Source organism: Pomacea canaliculata, linkage group LG4 (genome assembly GCF_003073045.1).
Source record: "Pomacea canaliculata isolate SZHN2017 linkage group LG4, ASM307304v1, whole genome shotgun sequence".
NCBI lineage: Eukaryota > Metazoa > Mollusca > Gastropoda > Architaenioglossa > Ampullariidae > Pomacea > Pomacea canaliculata.
This window is the reverse complement of record NC_037593.1, coordinates 18,236,331-18,258,284: the sequence shown is the minus strand read 5'-3', so window position 1 is coordinate 18,258,284 and position 21,954 is coordinate 18,236,331. Positions and strand designations below refer to the sequence as shown.

At 40.6% G+C, this 21,954-nt stretch overlaps 4 protein-coding genes across 5 annotated transcripts; 1 reads left to right on the top strand and 3 right to left on the bottom strand.

Annotated features, from left to right (window-relative positions):
- Positions 1 to 97: 97 nt before the first annotated feature.
- Positions 98 to 3,848, bottom strand: LOC112561408. The gene is made up of 6 exons (XM_025233892.1): positions 3,537 to 3,848; positions 2,713 to 2,822; positions 2,100 to 2,263; positions 1,602 to 1,799; positions 1,122 to 1,215; positions 98 to 926 (listed from the first exon to the last, which is right to left on the bottom strand). The coding sequence occupies exons 1-6, from the start codon at positions 3,758 to 3,760 to the stop codon at positions 553 to 555; spliced, it is 1,164 nt and encodes a 387-aa protein (XP_025089677.1). The 5' UTR covers positions 3,761 to 3,848; the 3' UTR covers positions 98 to 552.
- A 3,091-nt stretch (positions 3,849 to 6,939) lies between these two features.
- On the bottom strand, positions 6,940 to 9,890 carry LOC112561405. Of its 2 annotated transcripts, none has more exons than XM_025233887.1 (6): positions 9,679 to 9,890; positions 9,140 to 9,324; positions 8,666 to 8,842; positions 8,302 to 8,416; positions 7,834 to 7,988; positions 6,940 to 7,570 (listed from the first exon to the last, which is right to left on the bottom strand). In XM_025233887.1, exons 1-6 carry the CDS (start codon positions 9,812 to 9,814, stop codon positions 7,271 to 7,273), a joined length of 1,068 nt encoding a protein of 355 aa, XP_025089672.1. In that variant the 5' UTR covers positions 9,815 to 9,890; the 3' UTR covers positions 6,940 to 7,270. The 2 variants fall into 2 exon arrangements, with proteins under 2 accessions (XP_025089672.1, XP_025089673.1); XM_025233888.1 differs by having other exon boundaries at positions 9,161 to 9,324.
- Positions 9,891 to 11,047: 1,157 nt separating this feature from the next.
- LOC112561400 (nucleoporin NSP1-like) lies at positions 11,048 to 14,336 on the top strand. The gene is made up of 4 exons (XM_025233880.1): positions 11,048 to 11,802; positions 12,199 to 12,362; positions 12,545 to 12,836; positions 13,470 to 14,336. The coding sequence occupies exons 1-4, from the start codon at positions 11,064 to 11,066 to the stop codon at positions 13,841 to 13,843; spliced, it is 1,569 nt and encodes a 522-aa protein (XP_025089665.1). The 5' UTR covers positions 11,048 to 11,063; the 3' UTR covers positions 13,844 to 14,336.
- A 1,056-nt stretch (positions 14,337 to 15,392) lies between these two features.
- LOC112561402 lies at positions 15,393 to 18,526 on the bottom strand. Its single transcript, XM_025233883.1, has 6 exons — positions 18,243 to 18,526; positions 17,574 to 17,677; positions 17,247 to 17,410; positions 16,865 to 17,062; positions 16,479 to 16,572; positions 15,393 to 16,338 (listed from the first exon to the last, which is right to left on the bottom strand). Exons 1-6 carry the CDS (start codon positions 18,452 to 18,454, stop codon positions 15,872 to 15,874), a joined length of 1,239 nt encoding a protein of 412 aa, XP_025089668.1. The 5' UTR covers positions 18,455 to 18,526; the 3' UTR covers positions 15,393 to 15,871.
- Positions 18,527 to 21,954: the final 3,428 nt, after the last annotated feature.

Here is a 21,954-nt window from a genome sequence, read left to right as displayed (position 1 = left end):
AATCATATGTACCTGTATTATTAGAATTGTCAACGACTAAAACACGAGTGCACAGGTATACACAATCCCCAATGCAACATGCAACATTAGAAAAACATTTTATGGCAATTGTTTTATATTTATTTGACTCCATTCAAGAAAAAAGACATTACATTTTTTCTGCTGCGCTACATCTGTAAGTTTGTGTTACAGAAGATTATAGATGTTACACAGCAAAACCAGTCAGAGTAATCTTCAGATGCCTCTCATGGCTTTCACTGTGTCATAGACATTTGAATTGTCTCATTGCTTCCATTGCTAACATCCTTATCTTCTGATTAATACTCCTAGACGGGATGCTGATTGATTATCTAGCAAAGTGTTCTTCGTTTTCGTCGTTGATTCTCTGTTTACAATAATATCCCGTCATTCATAGTACATACATCGGACTGACGTTGAAACATGAGCACAGGTACAAAACTTCCCAGAAAGCAGCATCATGGAATCTGCGAATATATTGGCATCCGTGTCATCCCAGGGTGGTCAAAGGTAATCAGTCGGAAGGTGATGAGGTCAGTATTTAGCGAGGCGGGTGCCGGGACCAACGGAGCACACCTGCCAAGCCACGTCCACCGACACAGTCTTCGCGTTATTGAACGCCCCGTCCACCAACTGCAAGGTGATGGACTCTGGTGTGGGCAAGGCGGCAACAAGGTCTCCCAGACTTCCAGGTTCACGATCGTTGTAAGGTGAGGACCCGTAGGGGGGATACTTGGGATCATATGGCTTGCCGGACGGAGGATATTTGAAAGACTGCTCACCTACGAATTTGTTCTTAATACCAACAATGCCATAGTCTATCTGAGGAACTTGCCCGCCGAAGTCTGTGTTAAACACAACAGTGTTACGACGGTCATCTGCAGTCAGTGTGGTGACGCCAGTCTCGCCTGAAAGACACAACAGGGGGCAAGATAATTAATGATGAAACATGTGAACACGCCATTTGCTATACTTTTACTGTTTTAAGAGACACAAATAACTCTTTAAAGAAATTTTATCTCAGCTTGTGAATGTGCTCTTGATGTATTGTTTTCTGAAAGACCTCTTATCTTCTTGTTAAATAGTTAATATTGTGTACTCACACATTCTGGATGTTTCCAGGTCACGTGTGGAATTGAATAGTCCGACCACTTTTTGGATATCGTTGTCCAGGAACGCGAACCTGCTTTTGGTAATCTGTAATGTAAGTCTCATTTCATTTACTCCTTTATTACAAAATGTAAGGATAGATAAAACATAAAAGTGTCACTGTAAATTGTAGCTACAAAGAACTTACCGTCTTTTAAATGATATTCACTAGGAAGAAAAGGAAGTACAAAATTGAAGAAAAATGACATTGTTTCTCACAAGTCAACTCTTTCTTGCCCTTGTCTTTCTCTCTCTCATCTTCTCTTTCTCCACACACACTGACACACACACAAATTTGCACATACGCCTAAATTTAGTCATGATTGCATTGAAAACCATTGGTCAAATACGTGGGTCATATGTAAACGCAGGCACCCTCGCAGGCAGGTAGATAGTCTTTATCCAGTCATCGTTACATTTAACATCACACTTACACTGATCAGTTTGGTCTTGAGGTTCTGAACGGCCGCCAGGAGCGAGGCGATGTCGCGCACTTGAGTGGAGTCGATGTACTGCTCGTTGGCCAGAGCGATCTCCAGGTCCTTGATGTCCTTGGCGTTCTCAGCGTTCAGGTACTCCAGATCCTCCAGATTCGCCTTCAGGTCACCAATAAGGTCCTCAAGGTCACCCACCTGGACATAATATATGGAAAAAGTGACCGTTTGTTTGTTTGTTTGTTTGTTTGTTTGTTTGTTTGTTTGTTTGTTTGTTTGTACGGGCGTACGCGTGAAGATGCGTGCCTCTGTGTAGATATAAACAAGCACTCACGTAATCTTAATTGCGTTGTCATGAGGAAGACTAAAGATAACACTTTAAAAAAACTAAGAAAATTATTGAGGTTAGAACTATCATTACAACTGACAAAACAGAGTAACTCAGACAGTCATCATGACAGTGTCATCCACCGCACACTCTGACCCACAAACGCTCACCCTCCGCTCCAGTTCGCTTAGCTGCTTGTCCTCGACACTGTTCTGCTCCTCCAAGGCCGGCAGGTCCAGGACAGTCAGCTGGGTCACCTGCTTCTTCAGGACACTTTGCTGGGAGTCTATGTTCGCCAAGCTTTCGGCAGCGAAGTCTACTATCTCAATTAGAGCTGTAAGAAAACAAACAACACGCTGGGAGACCTTGACATCGCGCTTTAAAAGTAGGTTAAGAAACATTTTAAAATTCGCTTTTATTCATTGGGTTCGAGTTTCATCATCGTTTTGGGCCTTGCCTTTTTTTCTAAATTTATAGCATGTCTGGGGCTGAAACCCTTTTAGCAGCTATTGTTGACAGATCAGCCCACAAATACCGCCATGTTTAAAAATGTCCAAATGGAATTATTTCGTTGCTAAGACTCCATTAAATGGGAAACTGAAACTACATGTTAATTTGATATAATATTAGTCATTCGTTAACTCATGGGCCCGTTGCAAATATTTTCACATTCTAATACGGACTAATGAGTCAATAAATTATAAATGAAAAGCACCCAGAAGCCATTGCATGAAAAAAAGTTATTAGTAGAGATTATCTATGGTGTCATACAAAGTGACTCACTGTCAATCAAGGCAAACAGTCTGTCCAATTCGTCAACATCAGGATTAACAGACAAACGGTTGTATGGTGACTTGAAGAAAGTGGGCAATGGTCCGTTCGGCTGTTTGTACCTGCTCACACACGATCATAAGCCATTCAAATACATATTCTTGCACAAAGGAAAACAAACTGACTACAATTTGTGACACATTCGACAAGAAAATTGTGATACGATGCTGGAATTGTGTTGATTCTTTGTTTGGCTGACTTTCTCTCGGCAGTTTTGCCGGCTAGCCAGCGCGACTCTGATTTACAGAAGCTCAGAAATCCTCTTGAAGACATACGAAAGGATGAGAAGAAAAGAGGCTGGTCATTGTTGTGTCCATCCTTCGAGAAAGCAGGCTGCGTGTGAGGCTCTAATTTTTTTTTTTTTCCTTGTGATGATTTCTACAAATGAAGACAACAGAACATGGCCAAGACCTGTGATTTAGATGTGTTGTAAGTGGTTCTTTTGAAATCATCTAAACTTTACGGCATTAACTATCTAAGACAAACTTGCTAGTGGATTGGAAAATTCCTTAAAGACCTAATAATTTGTCTATATAATAAACCATTCTTATTCGGGCACGAGACCGATCCTGCTAGTGTTAATTCACCTCTTCTACTCTCTATCAGATCCCCCCTATGGCTGATAATGCCGCATCCGTTATGGGATGGAATGAAATGAATGAACGAAAAAATAGCATTTAAAGAACAACATTATATATTCGATAGTGAACTTTATAAATGTATTAACATTATGTATAGTACAGTATTTTTGTTAGAGTACAACAGAACCGCCATACCCTCCATTTTGATACTCATAGGGATCGCCGCCTGGGTATGACTGGCTCTTGGAGTACGACGCCGCAGGGGGCAGGTATGAGCCTGACGATACTTTCTGTGGACCTACACCTGACTGGTAAGGTGGTGGAGGTGGTGGTTGAGGAGGGGAATACGTTTCAGCTGAAGTCAGAGTCGCCAAGACAAGACCAAAGACCACAACCGACATGGAGGAGTAGACGGCCATTGTGAAAAACAACTCTGCAGGGTCAGACACAGCGACAGTCGTCCCCAAAGAACAGGATTTGAACTGCAGGTGTTGACACGGCTGTGAAGGAGACGCAAATGTGTATATATACCCAATCTGTAGCTATAAAACTAAGACTTTTTATGTGTGGGACAACGGAAAGTTTTCTTTGCAAATTTGTATTTTTTCTTCAGGGTAACCCTAGGGCTTTAATGAAGTCATCGGCTTTTTCCAGATTTCTGTGTATCGTTTCCGAGAGCGATTTGGCATGATTGTGATTGTTTTCTAGTTTGAATAATATGTTAATATTAAACAGTGTCGTATTTTCAGAGCAACAGTGTTGTATCTGTTGCATGGGAAATAATTTTCCCACGGATGTTAAATTATGCGTAGACAATTATTCTCGACATTGCTGAAGGGCCTTAATTGTGTGGGACTTTGCCTGTTAGAGGGTATCGCCAAATGAATTTAAAACATCAAAAAAGCAATTAAAAGATGCTTACATGGCATTAAAGATGCATCATCAGATAGCACTGATGTTTGCCATAAAGATAGCCAGCAGTTGATTTTGTAACATATCGCTGTGGGCATGACACATTTTAAAGTCATATGAATAAATTATTTTACCTGTCTGTTGTCCCCGTAGAATAATGAAATGTCAATCATCGTCCAAACTCCAGTTCAATTTTAGAGAAGGCTCACAAAGTATGTTCACACACGCACGGACGTTTGCCAGCCGTGTGCTCTTAATCACTTTTGCTGACTGTTTTTATATTTTAGTTGTAATATTACGGTTTGTAGCCATCTTTGCAGTGTTTTTGTCAGTGGTGTAAACCAGCTCTATATAAAAAGGACAGGAAATCTAGGTGTGATGCCATTGTCCCCCTTATTCCTCTGAGCAGCTTCCCTTGACAGGAACGACGTCCTGAGAATCGCTACTACCTTCCTTGCCTCTCATTGCTATTGCTGAATGATGATGATCATGATCATGATCATGATGATGAATTATACTTTTTACAAATAAAATATATTTCTGACACAAGAACATCTTTGAAACCCTGAAAACAATTATGACCAATTATTATTATTATTAGTCTAAAATTAGTTTGGGTTTATACATGCATCCGGTTCAATTCAGAAAACGTGTGACATAACCACGCTTTATGAATTTGAAACAAAATTCTGAACTCTTTGTATTTTGGCTAATATGTTTCTTTAAACTCAAATACTACTAATTTCTGATTATTTTTTAAATTATTTTGTATTCATTCTCTTTCTGGAAAAAACGTCACAAACAATATATAATCTTTCCAAATTGACTTTGATCATTATTTTGTCTTTAGGCATCTACATTTAAAATACATTTGCAGCAAAAATTGTGTACTTAGTCAACAGTTTCATGAGCTTGAAACCCCAGATTTAAGAGCCGTACAACCTGAGAATAACAAATTAAAAATATTTTTCTTAGTATATCATCTATTTTCCTCTGTACAGAGCACAAGGGACATAATACAACCCGGCTTACTTCAGTTGAGAGAGTGATGTCCCTTCATCTAACTGGCTAGAGGGGTTTAGCTGTCCGTCGCTTTTCGTCTTTTCTTGTTAATACGAGTTCAAGCTTTTTATATTGACCTGTGCATCTATAACTCATTTTCACATATTCCTGGATTTAATTTTATGTCTCAACCACTTTTAATTTCTACACCATTTTATTTCTACTGCCACGTCAGCGCCATCTTGCCATAACTGACATTTGAGGTATTTGCATCAGCAGTGGCAACTTCAGACTGATTCCTTTTCTACAATTGCCAAAGTTTTGATGGTGAGCTGTCACACCAAGCTTCGTGCTCAGTAAAAGCAGGTCTGAGACTAACATTGTGCATCTTACTGACACTAGTTTGTGACCGTCAGTGTGATGTTCTTACAAGAGTTGTCATTATGGAACATTATTTCTGTCTGCACAAGTTAAGACACTGCACCAAAGATTGACAGCTGAACTTCAGTAAAAAAAAAAACAACAAAAAAACATCGTACTACCTCTCAACTACTTTTTTTAAAAATCAGAACTTTATTGACTGGTTTCGTCTTATTTAAAGGTATGATGCAAAGGTTTCTATAAAAGATTGCAACATGTTATATATACTATCTACTAGAGCAGACCTGGGCAAACGCCGGCCCGCGGGCCGGATCCGGCCCGCCTCCTGTCTCTGACCGGCCCGCCCGCTGGCCACCCACCAGTAAATATACTATATATACAGTATTGGGTAAAACTGAGCTAACTATATTAGTCCGGCCCTCTAGAACCATCCCAGTTTCTCATCCGGCCCCTTGGGAAAATTAATTGCCCACCCCTGTACTAGAAAATGGCTTTTTAAGTCAAAGAATTTCTTTGTGTTAATAGCTTATGAGGTGTATGGCTGCAGCAAAGTATCAGCAGTAAAGATATGTTTTTTAGGTCTTTAGACGAAGGCTTGTTGATTGTTACCAAGAAGACTGATGCCATGCCACATGCAAGTGAAGGGTGTGAACTGTATTCCACTTTTAAGAGCGATGCACATCAACTGTTTTCCGACGCTGAAGTGATGTCCCACGAGTAGTGATGTGATGTTTACAGTTTCAGCTGTTTTGTCAATTCAGGTACACTTGTTTTGCGTTTGTTTTTTGGTTTTTTTTTTGTGTTTGTTTTGTTTTGTTTTTGCTTTTTCTTTTTTCTTTTTTTTTGTATGACCTGCAGTTTTTTCCTTGTTTTAAGATTAATTGTTATATTCTTCTTTATTAATTCATAGGCTTGGTTTCTGGTTATCTTTACAAGTTATTTAAAAATAAGAATGAAGCAATATAGCAGGCCGCGGCTGTCTTGGTATTTAATAGTCATGTGTCCAGTATTAGAACAGAATCGTAGTGTGTCCGGAGTGTCAACATAATCTCACGGTGTTCAGTTTCAGAACAGAATGGTAAAGTTCACAATGTGTGTAAAGAGTTGAAAAGCGTACAACATGTGTACAAAGTCGGAAGGTGTACTGTGTGTGTATACAGGAGTCTGCGTACAGAGTCGTGAGGCATCTCGGGAGTAGCTCTAGAACCAGAAACCAGCGGTGTCTTCTATGTCAACATCAAATGTGCAGATGTAGTGAGCATACCAAACGAGGTGGAAGCACATCCACACAAGCCGTGAAATGTAATGTCAAATACAAGCAAGTTTATTTACCGCTGGTAGTCTAAAACAGTAAATACACAACAGTGACCCATTTATTACAAAATTTACAACACTGCGATTTGATCCGTTGGTCAAGGTCTTGATTTGAACTTAAGAAAAGTTCAAGTTAATTACAGATACGATTTCATGCAGTTATAGGAAAAAAACAGTCTCTAAAGTGCGTGATACTATTTGATCTCGTGACCCTGTCAGATGAGTGTGCGGCTCACGATGATGGCTTATTGTCATTCATTTGCTCAAAACTCATCAACGTGCCATAAACTATCTGAGATGTGTCCTTGTTGTCTAGGAGATCAGTACTTGTTGGCCTTGTAACCATACACCTGACCGGGAGAGAAGGCAGCAGCCGGCAGGGAACAGGCCTTCACCTGCACGTAGGCGACAGCGACATTGTTGCCGGCTCCTTGGCTCTGGTCAACGACAGTCACGCGGATCTTGTCCGAGAACGCCTTGCACACCACAGAGACACCCAGGAAGCGGCGGTCATCTGACTCTGGGTAGTTGGCATAGCCTGCCCCTGTTCCATAGCCTGCCCCTGTTCCATAGCCTGCCCCTGTTCCATAGCCTGCGCCCGGTCCATAGGCAGGAGCAGCCTGAAAATTTCACAGGATGTTCAACGTTTTAGCTAACTCTATGTCAATAAATGTCAGTTCCATGCCATTCCAAATTCCAAATTGACAGCAGTATTTGTATCAGCTTAAACATTAGTTTTGATTGTTATTTTCAAGACCAGAGTCACTCCTTTATTCCTTTTTCAAGTCAGCTGACTGCCTGACTGATTGACTGACTGACATGTATTCACAAAGTAATTCTATCAAAACATTTTTACAATACTATTAATGTCGAGGTGACTTACAACAGATTGCGAGACTTCAGCAGACTGCTGCAAACCTTGAAGGACACAGAACACCTGTGCAACATCATTAGCAGCAAAGACACCTTTGGGTATTGGAATCTCGGTGTCCACGCTGTCCTCGCCCTTCAGCTCTACAGTAACGGCCTTGGTAAAGCCTGAAACACGAGGTACAAACATCGTTTGGTAGGAAAGTTGGCGGTAGTCTGGCCACTTCACACCAGCAGCTAACGGTATTCTCTCAAATCTCTGACTTAGTATATTGTACAAAATGCGCAGGAGGAGACGCATAGACACTCTCTATCTTTATGAAGCGATCGCGCATGTAAGCCCAACTAAACACAATGTTTTCATCAAGACATCAAAAAGAGTAAATTTAAGATTACAAAATAAAACTAGAATAGCATATTTTGTTTGTTGTGTTTATTTTAGTAATAATCAGATAAAAAAATTTTACTACTGTCATCTTACATTTCCTGGTGTTTACGAACTTGACTAAGGAGCGGATGGAGGCAGCAAGGGAGCCAATACTGGAAGCTGCAGTCTTGCTGTCGGCGGCGAGTCGATGTTGAAGCTCCTGTGTGACCTACACAAACCGCCATGGACTAATGTCACAAGTGTCTCTAGCCTTCACTACAATCTACATGATAGTTAAGCTCTTTTAGTAAACATCAACTGCGTGTTACAGCCCTCATGATATTTTGTTAAATTTTAAGAAGATTTCCTCATTTGATTTTTATGTTCCTGTACACCGGAGTTTTATTGAAAACATATTACAGATGGAGCAACAATGTTCTCACTCATTATAACATCACCCGTATGAGTCAAAGGTTACCTCTCTGAAGGCAACGACGAAGGCGGCTAGGTCTGCCCTCTGACGGCGGTTGAGAGCCAGAGACTCACTGATGGATGTCGCGATGACGTCGGTCTGACCCTTGATCAGCGCCTCCTGAACCACGGCGCCAGCCAAACGGTTTTCCAGTGTCGTCAGCAGTTCAAGGCTGGCCTTAACCTGAGAGTAATGGATGGAAAGCAAAGCTGCCTGAACACGAATTACTTCGTTGGTAGTAAAGATCACGTACCTTGAAGTGGTGTTGTCGTTTGTGTATCAATACATGTGTTCATACAATACATGTGACTAGTAAGTCAGTTATCTTTTACACAATTATTAGCGACCATAGCAGACCAGATAAATACATACATTAGTTGTGTTATAACAGGATGCTGGTTTTCTCTCACAGTCGCGTACAAGTATGAGCCAATCTCCATTTGTGACAGAAAGTCTCGTCTTAAAGACAGTTACCCTTACCCTTGTGACAACTACCCCTACCCTTGCAAAGAGTTTGGCGAGTCGATCTCGCTGTTTCTGGTTGATGACGATGATGCCGTAAATGGTGCTGTTGCTGATGTTGTCCAGCACGGCCAGCAGCTCTAGTGCCTGTGCCTTAGACATGTCTAGTTTATCCTTCAGAGCTCCTTCTATGTCAGCGACCTCTGCACGGGTATAAGTAAACATCACCGGGGGTCATTGTGAGCCAGAAATCGTAGTGACCGACAATAAGGCAGGGATCGTTTCCCACATGTAGTTGAAATTGTTTTAGATATTTTTTGTGATATGAACAAATAGCAAAGAAAGCACAAAAAACTGATAACGAAAACCAATAGTGGGGTGCAGAAAAAGTAGCATGAATTTAAACCTATAAGACCTTATACAATCCCCAGATAACTGTATAATATGTAGAGAATTACAATTTCGTCCTCAGACTTAAGTAGGAAACATGAAGACAGGACTTATCTACGTGTTGTAGAATAAAACAACGAGGAAATATGTGAAATAAAGTTCCTTACTCTCTGCTTCATTAATAACACGCTTTGCTTTCAGCAGATCCTGACGAGGTCCGTAAGGACCCGGGTAGTCATACCCTGACTGGGCCCAGGCCCCACCCCACAAAGCTGCCACAGCCAGACACACTGACAGGTACATTGTCGTCGCGCGGTCTGACTACCAGCGATGGATTGAAGAACAGTCTGACGAAGTCCGCGACGAAAGCTGCTGCGGCCAACAAGGGATGTGGCTTATGTAGAAAGGACTAGAACCCCCGGGCTGGAGGTGACTAGCTTGAGATACCCCACAGAATGTATGTGACTCAAACTTCAAACTTTGCCCAATCAGCTAAACCTTGACATTTTCATGGCTGACTTTCGTGCCCCTGGCTGCATCTACTTACAAACATTATCAACAAAGAGAAAACATTGTGAAACCTTCCCTGCAGACCGGGGTTGTTGAAAAGTTCTCGTAACACTCAGTGTAGGAGTGCTACAATTTTAACAGAACGAGTTGCTTTTTATCTGCTCATTGTGGATGCGAGTAGAGTTTTCTTTTAAATTTCTGTATACAATGTCTATGCCCAGTGTGCGTTCATGGATAAATTTAAGAAAAAAAGGAAAAAAAAGGAAATGAAACTTTTCTTATTAATAGTGAAGAGGCTAAAGATGTCCCTGTGTCAAAATATACAGAAAAAAAAAATAGAACAGTTCAGTTCTATTAATTGAAACAAGGTTAACTGGTACAATAAATGATAAAAATACAATAAAAATATTAGTAAACCATTTGGATTTCTTTATGCTATACAGACACGACAGTAAACATTTGGTGCCTCCTCGTGTGATAGAGTAGTAGATAATTTTATGCACACTTATCAGTACCAAAGTAATCAGAATATTTCAAGTTTTAATAAAGTCACATTTTTTCAACATGCTGTAATAGATTGTTGATGTGATATGGTTCTGTCTAGCCCAACCAGTTAGCTGTCTTCTTCCATACCAAACAGATTAAAGTCAAAAGTAATGAGCTATTACAAATCAATTTAAAGGTTCAGATAATATTTTGGAATTTATATTTTAATTCCACAAGTATTAAGCATTCACTACAAAGCTTTATGTGGGAAGACACTAACAAATTGTCAATGAAGACTTAATAAAATTAATTACTCGTTTTAAATTTTTTAGTGCCCGAATGTGCATGTACAAACATTAATTCATAACTGTAGGTAAAACATTTAATATACAAATATTACTTAGATTTTTGTATGATAGCTGTATGAGGACTGGGAAAATGCCGGAAGGAAGCTTACCTGCCGCCTGCTCTTTATTGTTTTAGATCGCCGACAGGGCGGATGACGTCACGTCCATTAACGGTGTATAAAAGCGCCCTCTATCTGCCGACTTCACCGATGTTTGACTCCGAGCCTCAGCCTCGTTACGAAGCACGAAGCACGAGTGGCTCACCTGCCAACAGGTCCTCAACAACATCAGCGATGACAGCGCTTCACCTCCTCGTCGTCGTGCTCACTGTGGTCACGGCAGTTGCTGAGTACTCCCCGCCGTACTCACCTGTCGACACGGCATATACACCCGAATATAGTCCTGACTATGGGGGTAAACCTACCTATGCTCCAGTGTATGACAGTAAACCCGACTATAAAAAGCCTGACTACGGTAGGAAACCCGCCAATCCTCCAGTTTATGACAGTAAACCCGACTACAAAAAGCCTGCGTATGAAGACAAACCTACCTACCCGTCAGTGTATGATAGTAAACCCGACTATAAAAAGCCTGAGTACGAAAGTAAACCTGTCTACGCTTCAGTGTATGACGGTAAACTCGACTACAAGAAGCCTGAGTACGAAAGTAAACCTACCTACTCTTCAGTGTATGACGGTAAACCCGACTACAAGAAGCCTGAGTACGAAAGTAAACCTACCTACTCTTCAGTGTATGACGGTAAACTCGACTACAAGAAGCCTGAGTACGAAAGTAAACCTACCTACTCTTCAGTGTATGACAGTAAACCCGACTATGAGGATAAACCTAATTATGATCAAGTTAATGAGGGTAAGTCCTATGGAGGTAAACTGTCCTCCAGTCTAGTGAGTGGAGCAGATGCCAAGTCGGCGAGCGAAGCTGTCAGAGGTGAGTATGTGAATGTAACCTCTCTTTTCTCTCCTATTGCTTTCCGTTTCTGTATATGGAGTTGTTCTTGTCTATATGTCTATATGTCTGTGTGGCTGAGTGATGTTGGGTACCTATGTGAAGAGAAGAGAGAGAATATACTCGGATATTTCTCACTGTCTGTGATCGTAGACAAAAGTAAATATAAACCACCAAATACCAATATTTAAAAAATATTGTGCAGTGTAGAAAACAACACTAGAAGACGATGTAAAGTAACATTAAAATATGAAATTAAAGACAGCCTGTAGACAATGAAATGGATGAATGTCTTAAGGTAAATATAACTCTCGTCGCCTTACAACTCTTGTGTTATTGTCAGCAATAAAGCGATTCGTATGTCACCTGTGTTCCCAGCTGTAGTAAACAAGAAGACCGAGCTGTACAAGGACTTGGACATTTACGAGACTCTCATTCAAGTTGCTGCCGAGCGTCTGAACCTCATCAACCAGAGAACTCTGCCAGCAATCAGACTGGACAACTCTCAGACAGACGCTTCCATCTCTATTTTAGACCAAGAGGTAAGTTTTCATGTACAGCGGAAAACAGTTTTACCTATTCACCTGCTACGAGCTTTGAAAGGTATGTAAATAATATGAGCAGATATTGATGAAGGCGTGCTTCCACACTTCTGCAGGCCTTTTATAAACTATACCGAAAGCTAGAGTCACGCACGTTGTTTATATGTTTATGCTTTCTCCAGATAAACGCACTGCGGGACCGCGCTTCCCGTGCTGACGTCACAGCAACCGCAGCTCTTGCTTCCGCTAACGCCTCCAGTGACGTCATTAGGCAGCAGCGCGCCCTGGTGGCGCAGATCTCAAGGAACAACACGGACGACGCCCGCCGCATCGCTCAGTTCCAAGGCGACCTGAGGAACTTGGAGGCTTACTTCCTGAAAGAACTGGACACACAGATCGGCCAGCTGACCTCTCTGTTGGCAAAGGAGCGACAGAACCTCAAGACCGTCACCGCCTTCGTGGACGGCCGCAAGTGTGAGTTTCTTGATGGCCATTTGTACACTCCTGTCCTTCTTACTCATCTTTATAAAATGTCTTTATACACCTGTCTTTCTTGCTAACCCGTATGAAATGTTCACACTCGTATGTCTGAATAATTCAATAGATTTTTAAATTTATTTCCGGCCGTTGTTTAGGTGACTAAACAGTGCTTGGTTGAGAATACTATTTCCCAAATTCTAACTAAATTCTGACTTTGTAGACGTCTACAAACGGCATGCGTGGAAGCAGAAGTTAAGGGTTAAGCCGTGACACTAAGGTCCGTGAAGAGATTGAAGTTTTAAAGGCTGTAGTCGGTGAGTTAGCTGTGCTTCTTACAAATTCTAAAACCATCAAAGAAAGAGATTTTCAGAACTGATAATATTGAAGTGGCAAATTTGTCTCAGGGAAATATATGTGAGGTAAAAGCGCACGAAAAAAAAACAAAAAACAAATGCATGGTAGAGAGACTGGTAAATCTATGAGAAAAAAATATTTATGTTTTGTGTTCCTTTGTTGATCTATGCATCGGCTGCTTACCTGTATGCTTTTTGTTTTTGTTTATCTATGTTCCTAAATCGTGTTTAAGAGAGCCCAATGACAGGTGTGTGCGATCATTACTTTGTGCAGGTGAGTATGGATACCTTGGCTTGTGGAGTGACGCCAGCACTGAGTCCGTTACATTCGTGTCACAGTTCACTCAGGCCCCGAGTGTTGACATCGTCCTCTCAGGTTATCTCTCATTCCTCAACGTCCCGTTTGCATCTGATCGTTATCCGTCCGGCAGCAGCTACCCGCCTCAGTCCACCTATGGTGACGACACTAAGGGATACGACTCATCTTACAAGAATGACGCGCAGAACGTCCAGATCGTCGCCTCTGACGTCACCACCCATGGGTTCACGGCAAAGGTCATCAACTCAAGCCCAGCAAACTTCTACTTCGCGAGGGTTAGGGCTAGGTACGTGGCGTGTCAGAACCTGTACACTGAGGTCCATCTGTAGACTTCCTGTCTCCATGGCACTAGTCTTCAAGGCGATCCTGTCAGCTGCAGTCTCTTTAGAAATTGCGGGAATTATTGGTAATTAATTAGCTGTTCTGCTCACAAGGTGTATGTTAATTTCTTACGAGTGTTTGTTGGCTGACAGACGCCGAACAGTTTATTCTTTACAGTTTTACATAAATTAAGGTTCAGATCAAGCATTTTTATTTACGTTTCTTTATGTCTAGTCGCTCACTTGTGTACATGTAAATATACAACTTATGTGACCCATTGTTGCAAATACAATCAACAGCCTTCAATGTTAGACAGTGAAGTTCGTAAATATGATTGGTTTTATTCTGTCAGTGACATTTGTCTTGCAGTGGTCATGAACATTTTCTTGTTGTCAATGAACCCTTCTTAGATGGGACAGAGAAATGAAAGCCAGGCCTGTAATCTTTCCGATTAATTGTATTCTGAACGATGAGTGTGTTGATAAATAAGATGAAAAAGCAGCAATAGTTGTTTGTTGTTGTTGTCTTTATGCTGAAAGAAACCAAAGACGATTGTTATCTGTTCTTAGATTGCTGTGTGAGTCGGTTTCAAGTGCAACACATCTTTAGCTGAAAAGGCACACAGTCCGTTAGAGATAAAATTAACTGAAATCAAAACATTCTTACCACACAGCCATAGAACTAATACTAACGACTAATCAAACTAATCACTAGTATCGCAAGTCAAAAGTACTATCATGTTACTCATTTGACATCAAAGGGTGATCGTACGAATGCACAATAATGATTGTAAAGATGATCAATATCCATACAAAGTTGAAAAATATACACACAAAAAACTATAAAACGGTGGGTAACCAGGAGATTGAATCATGTACTAAAAAAGAAAAAAAAACCGTATTTATTTCGCCGGTGATGCGTTGGCAAAAAAGATCTGCGGATAGAGAGATAAGGGGCGCAATGGAAAGAGCTGAAAGAGAGAATAAAGACAAGATAGAGTCACGTGACCGTGCCGGCGTCCTGTCGTCAAGTCCATGGCGTCTGTTCATCACAAGACGGACCGCTCTAAGAGATCAGTCAAACTCGATGGCGTGAGCGACCAGGACTTGCCGAATGTTTGGAATAACTTCTATGCATGTTTTGAGAACCATGAACTTTGGGAACTCAGACAGTCGCTTGTCTCTGACAAGGACAGAGTTATTTCTCAAGTCAGTGTGACGGAATAGCTAAAGCGGGTCATGGTCATCAAGTCCCAGGGGCTGAACGATCTATTTATTTTTATTTTATTTTATTTTTTTATAATATATATTGGAAACAGAGCACACCTCCCATTTAAATTGCCCATTGGGACTAATAAAGTTGGTTGTTATCGTTGTTATTGTTATTGAATGTGTATGTATATGTGTATGCATGTTTTGAAATTTAAGCAGTGTGTGTGTGTGATAGAGAGAGAGACGGTGTCCGTGTGATCACGTGTACATGTAGTACTAGAAACGACTAAAACACACTTCCACAGTTATACACATGTACTAACAGACAAGCCAGTGCCATCAGAAAAATATTTCATTGCAATCGTTTAATATTCCTTTTATCACTTGTAACAATAAAATGACAAAGAAATATCATGTTCCTGTTGTGCTGCAGCTGTAGGTTTTTGCTGCTGAAGTGCATAGATGCAAGCCACTTACAGCGATCTCTCATATAAAACTGTCGTGGAAATTTCGATTTGTTCGCGTGAAAAAGTTTCTAATGTTAACATCCACAGTAATATTTTCTTTAAAGTTCTCGTACGGGTTATTATGCTTCTAGCAAAGTGTTATTAATCTTCGTCTTCAACGGTCATCGATTCTGTAGTTAGGCTGCTGTCATTGATAGTACATAATCTTTTCTTTTCAAACACTCCATCAACATTGCTCCTGTTAACCTTCAGTGTACATGCAAAACTTCCCAGCTTACAGCATCATAGAATCTGCGAATATATCGGCATACGTGTCATCCCAGGGTGGTCAAAGGCAATCAGTCGGAAGGTGATGAGGTCAGTATTTAGCGAGGCGGGTGCCGGGCCCAACGGAGCACACCTGCCAAGCCACTTCCAGCGACACACTCTTAGCGACATTGAACGCCGCGTCCACCAGTTCGAAGGTGATGGACTCTGGTGTTGCCAAGGCGACAACAAGGTCTCCCAGAAGTCCCGGATTGCGATCGCTGTAGGAGCCGTACGGGGGATATTTGGAATCATATGGCTTGCCGTACTGGGGATACTTGGGGTCATATGGTTTGTCGTACTGGGGATACTTGGGGTCATATGGCTTGCCATACGGGGGATACTTGGGATCATATGGCTTGCCGTATGGAGGATATTTGGAAGGTTCCTCGCCTACGAATTGGCTCTTAATACCAGAAATGCCGTATTCAATCTGAGGAACTTGCCCGCCGAAGTCTGTGTTGAACACGACAGTGTTACGACGGTCATCTGCAGTCAGTGTGGTGACGCCAGTCTCGCCTGAAAGACACAACAGGGGACACGATTCTTACTTATCAAACTAACAACTCTTGAAAGAAACATTGAATGGCTATTTGATAAATTATCATTTTCCAAATATCTCCTTTCTTCTTGTTCTATGGTTAACATCGTGTACTCACACATTCTGGAAGTTTCCAGGTCACGTGCAGAATTGAATAGACCAACCACTTTTTGGATTTCGTTGTCCAGGACTGTGAACCGGTTTGTTTCCACCTGAAGAGGGATAAATTTTCATTTCATTTACTCCGTTAGATTAGCCTATGGTATCTTTTTTTTAGGAAGGTTCCCGTGATTTGTTACTAGAAGTCATTTCATTTGTTTAAAAGCGGCTAATTAGGAGGGAACGGACAAAGAGCGGGAGAAAAAAGGAAGTCTAGGATCATTTATCACGCAACTTACTGTCTCTCTTTGTCTCTCTCAACACACACACATATATTCAAACAAAAGCACGCTCGCAGGCAGTTAGATAGTCCTCAGTCATCGTTACATTTAACATCACACTTACACTGATCAGTTTGGTCTTGAGGTTCTGAACGGCCGCCAGGAGCGAGGCGATGTCACGCACTTGAGTGGAGTCGATGTACTGCTCGTTGGCCAGAGCGATCTCCAGGTCCTTGATGTCCTTGGCGTTCTCAGCGTTCAGGTACTCCAGATCATCCAGATTCGCCCTCAGGTCGCCAATAAGGGCATCAATGTCATCCAGCTAAAAATAGAGTTACACATCAATATGTGTGTGGGTGGGTGGGCGTGCGCGCTGTATTTGAAGTACTTTCAGTGAAAAGCTGTAAATTCTAAATATGTATAGCGATACCTATTATCACATCCAGAGAATTGGATAATTTGGATATCACTATGACAACAGTACACTCTAACCAACAAACGCTCACCTTCTTCTCCAGATCGTCCAGCCTCTTGCCCAGGACAACGTTCTGCTCCTCCAAGGCCGGCAGGTCCAGGACAGTCAGCTGTGTCACCTGCTTCTTCAGGACACTTTGCTGGGAGTCTGTGTTCGCCAAGGTTTCGGCAGCGAAGTCTAGGAAGTTTTTGTTTACTGCAAGAAACAAGCATCGCTTCTGCAGAATGTGAAACCATTGATAAATAACATTTCAAGCGCTGTTTGTTTTTCTTAATTTATAGTACTACAGCAGCTGATTTTATCATACCGAAACCGTTTTAGTAATGAGAAGAGTTAAAAAAGGCTTAAAGTGACTCACTGTCAATGATGGCAAACAGTCTGTCCAATTCATCTGCCTCCGACACACGGACCGAGGCTGACTTGATGTAATTGGACGAGTATCCTCCGTAAGGCTGCTTGTAGCTGCTCACACACGATCATAAGCACAGATGGATGAACTCGCACTGCTCGTGTGGGATGATTTGTTCAAAGACCGGTCTAACGGTCAATGAGGTCTAATGAGTTTCATTCAGTTTTGCAAGACCGCTGTATGGAATTAGTGGCTACATATACACTTCAGGCTAGTGTCTGGAACTGTATTCCTTGTCATATCACAATTCCCCAGTTTGCTCATATTTTTGTTATTGTGCTTTTCTGTGGAATTTTGCCAGTATATCTAAATTAATAATGCAAGCGTTTTCACGACTGCAGTTAGGGAGTCAAACATCTGTATCGACACAAAAGCATTGTCGGGATGTATGATTTAGACATGCTTGTACGTGAACGGTTCGCTTGAAACATTACATTTTAATTTTAAATCATTTAATCCCAGCATGCTAATGGACAGGAGTGTTCCTTTCAAGAACAAATTATTTTCAAATATTAATAAAGATTAATCAATCTAAAATAACAAATTGTATTATGAGTGATTTTACTTTTTGGATTATAAAATTAGTTGTACTAGAAAGTGTCAATAAAATAGTCATACCCTCCATTTTGATACTCATAGGAGTCTCCGCCTGCGTAGGACTGGCTGTAGGGTGTTGCAGGGGGCACATAAGATCCTGAGTAGACCTTCTGTGCACCTGCACTCGGCTGGTAAGGGGTTGGCACCGGTCGTTGAGGAGCATATGGTTGAGCAGAGGTCAAGGTGGCCACGACCCCCAAGACGATAACCGAGAAGGCTGAGTAGGAGACCATTGTGACAGACAACTTTCTCTCTCTCTGCAGGGTCAGTTCCAGTCGTCCCACGGTTCACACTGCAGCTGTTGATACGACTGTGGAGAAGACGAAGACATGTATATATACCCAAGGTGGAGCCATAAACCTCAACTTTGTATGGGTAACGCGAGTTGGTGCCCAGGGGGCGGACGACAAAACAATTTTGATTTGTTCGCATTTCAGTTTCTTTACCTTTAAATTATATTCATTCCTTAAGGCAGCCCGAAGGCTTTGATGATGTCTAAGCTTTTTCGAGATCTGTAACGTGTCAGTAATAGTTTATAGCAGTACCTGCAGGATATTTGCACGAGTTTGACTGTGATGAGGTTCGGATAATATTTTTATATTAAGTGTCGTGGTGTGACTATTGTAATAGTAATTCTATCGTCGTTTACTTATCACTTGGCGGTTAATTTTTTCAGAGATTACTAAATCTGTTTTTGATTAGCGGGTGCTGAATGTCTGTGTCTTGTTCAGGAGTGGCCACGCTGACAATATTAATGTCACTAATATGCTTTCTCCATGTTGGTTCTTACTCACTTTATTAACATCATATCTGTATATCTAGTTCCAATCGAATTTAAAATATTGCTAGTCAGTGATGATTACATGGTAATTAACAAGCCAAGAAAAAGAGGTCACCGAGATGCCTTTGATCTCTGTTTGAAATTTCTTTAGTTTAATCCAAGAAATTCACTGACACCCTACTAGACAGGAATTTCTCCACATCCAGTGGCTTTAGGTTCACTTGTCACATTTACTGAAGAAACAGATTTCTCAAACTGAAATCTCAGTCAGAACTGTTTCTCTATGTAGCAAGATGAATCAGCAAATGCACAAAAAGTCACAAAAAAACAAAACACTTCAAGGTACTTTATTGCTGGTCCTTTTCACTTTAGCAATGAATAAATAATCTTCCCATGATTAAGAAACAATGCGTAGACAGGTATTCGCGATATTCCTGAATTAACTTCTTCGAGAGCTAATGTACGTGTTAGTTTATGTGTTTCGTGAAATGCATTTGTAATACAAAAAAAGCCCTTAGAAGATAGTATCAGGCCATGAAGATTCTATCACATCGCATTGATGTTGGCCGAGAGGCATGTTGGCAGTTAATTTTATAACGCTAAGCTCATACTGACACTTTCACTGTTTGTTTTTGACAAAATTATTATTCTGAACACACACAGAGTACTGGGGTCCTATTAGATGAGCCAGATTATTGTTTTCTGCCCAATCGTATGCTTTATAAAACTGTTCTGGGCGTACTTTTATTCAAATGTCATTCAGTCTTCTGTTCGTGTGGCGAGAGTTTAAGTGAGTGACGTGTGAACATTGTACGTAACGTTGTCCTGTAGGGTAATGTTAACCTGGGTGGCTAGTGTCATCCGGTAATGTCTTCCGTTTGAAGAAGAACTCAGGAATAATGTCACGACCTATTCCCTCGTATGTCAACCCAAAGAACCTCCGTAAGAATTGAGCTAGGTTTTTTTTATTTTTTTATTATTATTTTTTTTTTGGTACAACATTAGAAACTTCTGTAGTGAGCTTTCCATTGTTTACTTTATTTCCCCTGTCCTTTCCCCGCTTTCTCTGCGTGTTTCTTGAGAGAATGGTATCCAGCATGGGAACAGAATGCTACCCTGCCATCCACCCCAGCTCGTTGTCAGTCACTGTTCGTCCTCGGTAACCAACGGTAGCCACAAGAAAGTAAAATCACTGATGGGTGAAGTCTATACTAGGGTTTGGTAACCGCCCTCAATACCTACTGTGCCCCTTGACCTCCCTCCACCTGATGTCTTGCATGACTGTGGAGAAGGGATATTCCTGTGATTACTAGAAGCACTTACTAGAGAGAGTAATATTTAGTATGATAGAATTATTGGATAAAAATAGCAGCAACTGTATTGGCATGGATACGCATGAATGACGTCAGTTTGATGATCTGAAAGCGCATGAATGACGTCAGTTTGATGATCTGAAAGCGCATGAATGACGTCAGTTTGATGATCTGAAAGCGCATGAATGAGGTAACGAGATTGTGACGTTAGGGAGAGGGGAGAGCAGTCAAACAGGAGAAAACGTTTTGTTTATAAAATAAAAATAAAAATCTTAAAAAAAACAAATCCCGAAAATATATTCTCGCCATCTGGATGAAGCCGTAATCCACACTCGAGAGCCGTTTATCGGCTTTTATTCTGCATTTCATTCGGTACACACTTGTCTGCTTATTTTTTAACAACTAAAATGTTTTTGCCTAGTTTAAAAGATTTATCGCTCACAAAATTTCTACGCAATCGACCTGACCAGGTGAGCGTTGGGGACATTTTCTAGAAGATCTTGTCAAAAGCTCGTAATAAAGATGTGTAGTAACTGCATTACCTCAAATTAAATATCTTTGAAATGAGCAGTAAATCTGAAGTTAATCTAATTTAAAGAAAAATGGTTTTGGTATATTAAGATTCATTATTCAATATTCAAGATTCTGTTTCAAGTATCTGTTTGCCTACATTTAGTCACTAGAATATGATTATTCAATGACCTAAAATTTTATTCAAGGGAGAAAATTATGGGGAAGTATTTTTTTTAAGTAAGGTCTAGAAAGAAAGTACTTTTAAACATTCTATAATTTGAATGTATTTGTTTGGAGTCTAGTTCTCCTATCTAGTTCTGGATATGCTGGTCCTGAAGGGACCTATCTACTTTCTTCTTGAACCAATCACCTTATATATTTATGTTTTTCTGGTTTATCCATATTACAGTTGGACCATGACCTTGCAGTGTTGTCTGGACAGTACTGATATTAAGGATATTTGTTTCAAGCAAGTTTAAGAGCATTCTATATACAACACTTGAGAGTTTATTACTTGTATTTGCATTTATCAATTTAAACCAAAAAACTGACCATTCTTTTTTTTATTAAGAAGACTAACAAAGAAGCGACCACACTCTTCAAGCACAGTAGAAGATGGGGTGGACTTGCTTACTTTGAGGATCATTTTGTAAAATCTAAGTTGTAGTTTAACACAAATATCACGGATTCCCGCTGCCCATATTTCACAACCGTTAGTATTGGAAGGATAATTTTGTTAAAACATATCAAGTTGTATATCTAGTGGTAGTTGTGACTGTTTACATTTTTTTAGTAGGGCAAACATGGCTTTTGAGGCTCTGTCATATAAATCTTTTTGTGCTTCAAGAGATTTGTTATTATAATTCAGTTTCAGGCCAAGAAAGAAAAAATAGCCTACTATTTCAAGTTTCTTGCCATTATATGTAAATGTTGGTTTCTTTCTTATTTTACCTTCAGAAAATATAACATGTATTTTAGTTTTGTCTGGGTTAGTTGTCAGGTTCCACTTGTCACAGTATTTTTATGCTGTATAAAGCATTCTGTATGTTTTCTGGTGTTTTGGAGAAAATGACAGTATCATCTACATCAAGTAACATAAATAAGTTAAGGAGCCCATCAGATTTTT

Excerpts from the sequence above, each read along its gene's own strand:
- LOC112561408 (XM_025233892.1), bottom strand. The coding sequence starts at position 3,760 with ATGGCCGTCTACTCCTCCATGTCGGTTGTGGTCTTTGGTCTTGTCTTG. Across the intron at positions 1,216-1,601 it reads TCAAGACCAAACTGATCAGT|ATTACCAAAAGCAGGTTCGC; the intron begins GTAAGTGTGATG and ends CTTACATTACAG. Across the intron at positions 927-1,121 it reads CCTGGAAACATCCAGAATGT|GCGAGACTGGCGTCACCACA; the intron begins GTGAGTACACAA and ends TGTGTCTTTCAG.
- LOC112561405 (XM_025233887.1), bottom strand. The coding sequence starts at position 9,814 with ATGTACCTGTCAGTGTGTCTGGCTGTGGCAGCTTTGTGGGGTGGGGCC. Across the intron at positions 8,843-9,139 it reads TAGGGGTAGTTGTCACAAGG|GTTAAGGCCAGCCTTGAACT; the intron begins GTAAGGGTAACT and ends CATTACTCTCAG. Across the intron at positions 8,417-8,665 it reads TCGTCGTTGCCTTCAGAGAG|GTCACACAGGAGCTTCAACA; the intron begins GTAACCTTTGAC and ends CGGTTTGTGTAG.
- LOC112561400 (XM_025233880.1), top strand. The coding sequence starts at position 11,064 with ATGTTTGACTCCGAGCCTCAGCCTCGTTACGAAGCACGAAGCACGAGT. Across the intron at positions 11,803-12,198 it reads GGCGAGCGAAGCTGTCAGAG|CTGTAGTAAACAAGAAGACC; the intron begins GTGAGTATGTGA and ends CTGTGTTCCCAG. Across the intron at positions 12,363-12,544 it reads TCTCTATTTTAGACCAAGAG|ATAAACGCACTGCGGGACCG; the intron begins GTAAGTTTTCAT and ends TGCTTTCTCCAG.
- LOC112561402 (XM_025233883.1), bottom strand. The coding sequence starts at position 18,454 with ATGGTCTCCTACTCAGCCTTCTCGGTTATCGTCTTGGGGGTCGTGGCC. Across the intron at positions 17,678-18,242 it reads TATGAGTATCAAAATGGAGG|CTACAAGCAGCCTTACGGAG; the intron begins GTATGACTATTT and ends GTGTGTGAGCAG. Across the intron at positions 17,411-17,573 it reads ACTGTTTGCCATCATTGACA|TAAACAAAAACTTCCTAGAC; the intron begins GTGAGTCACTTT and ends TGTTTCTTGCAG.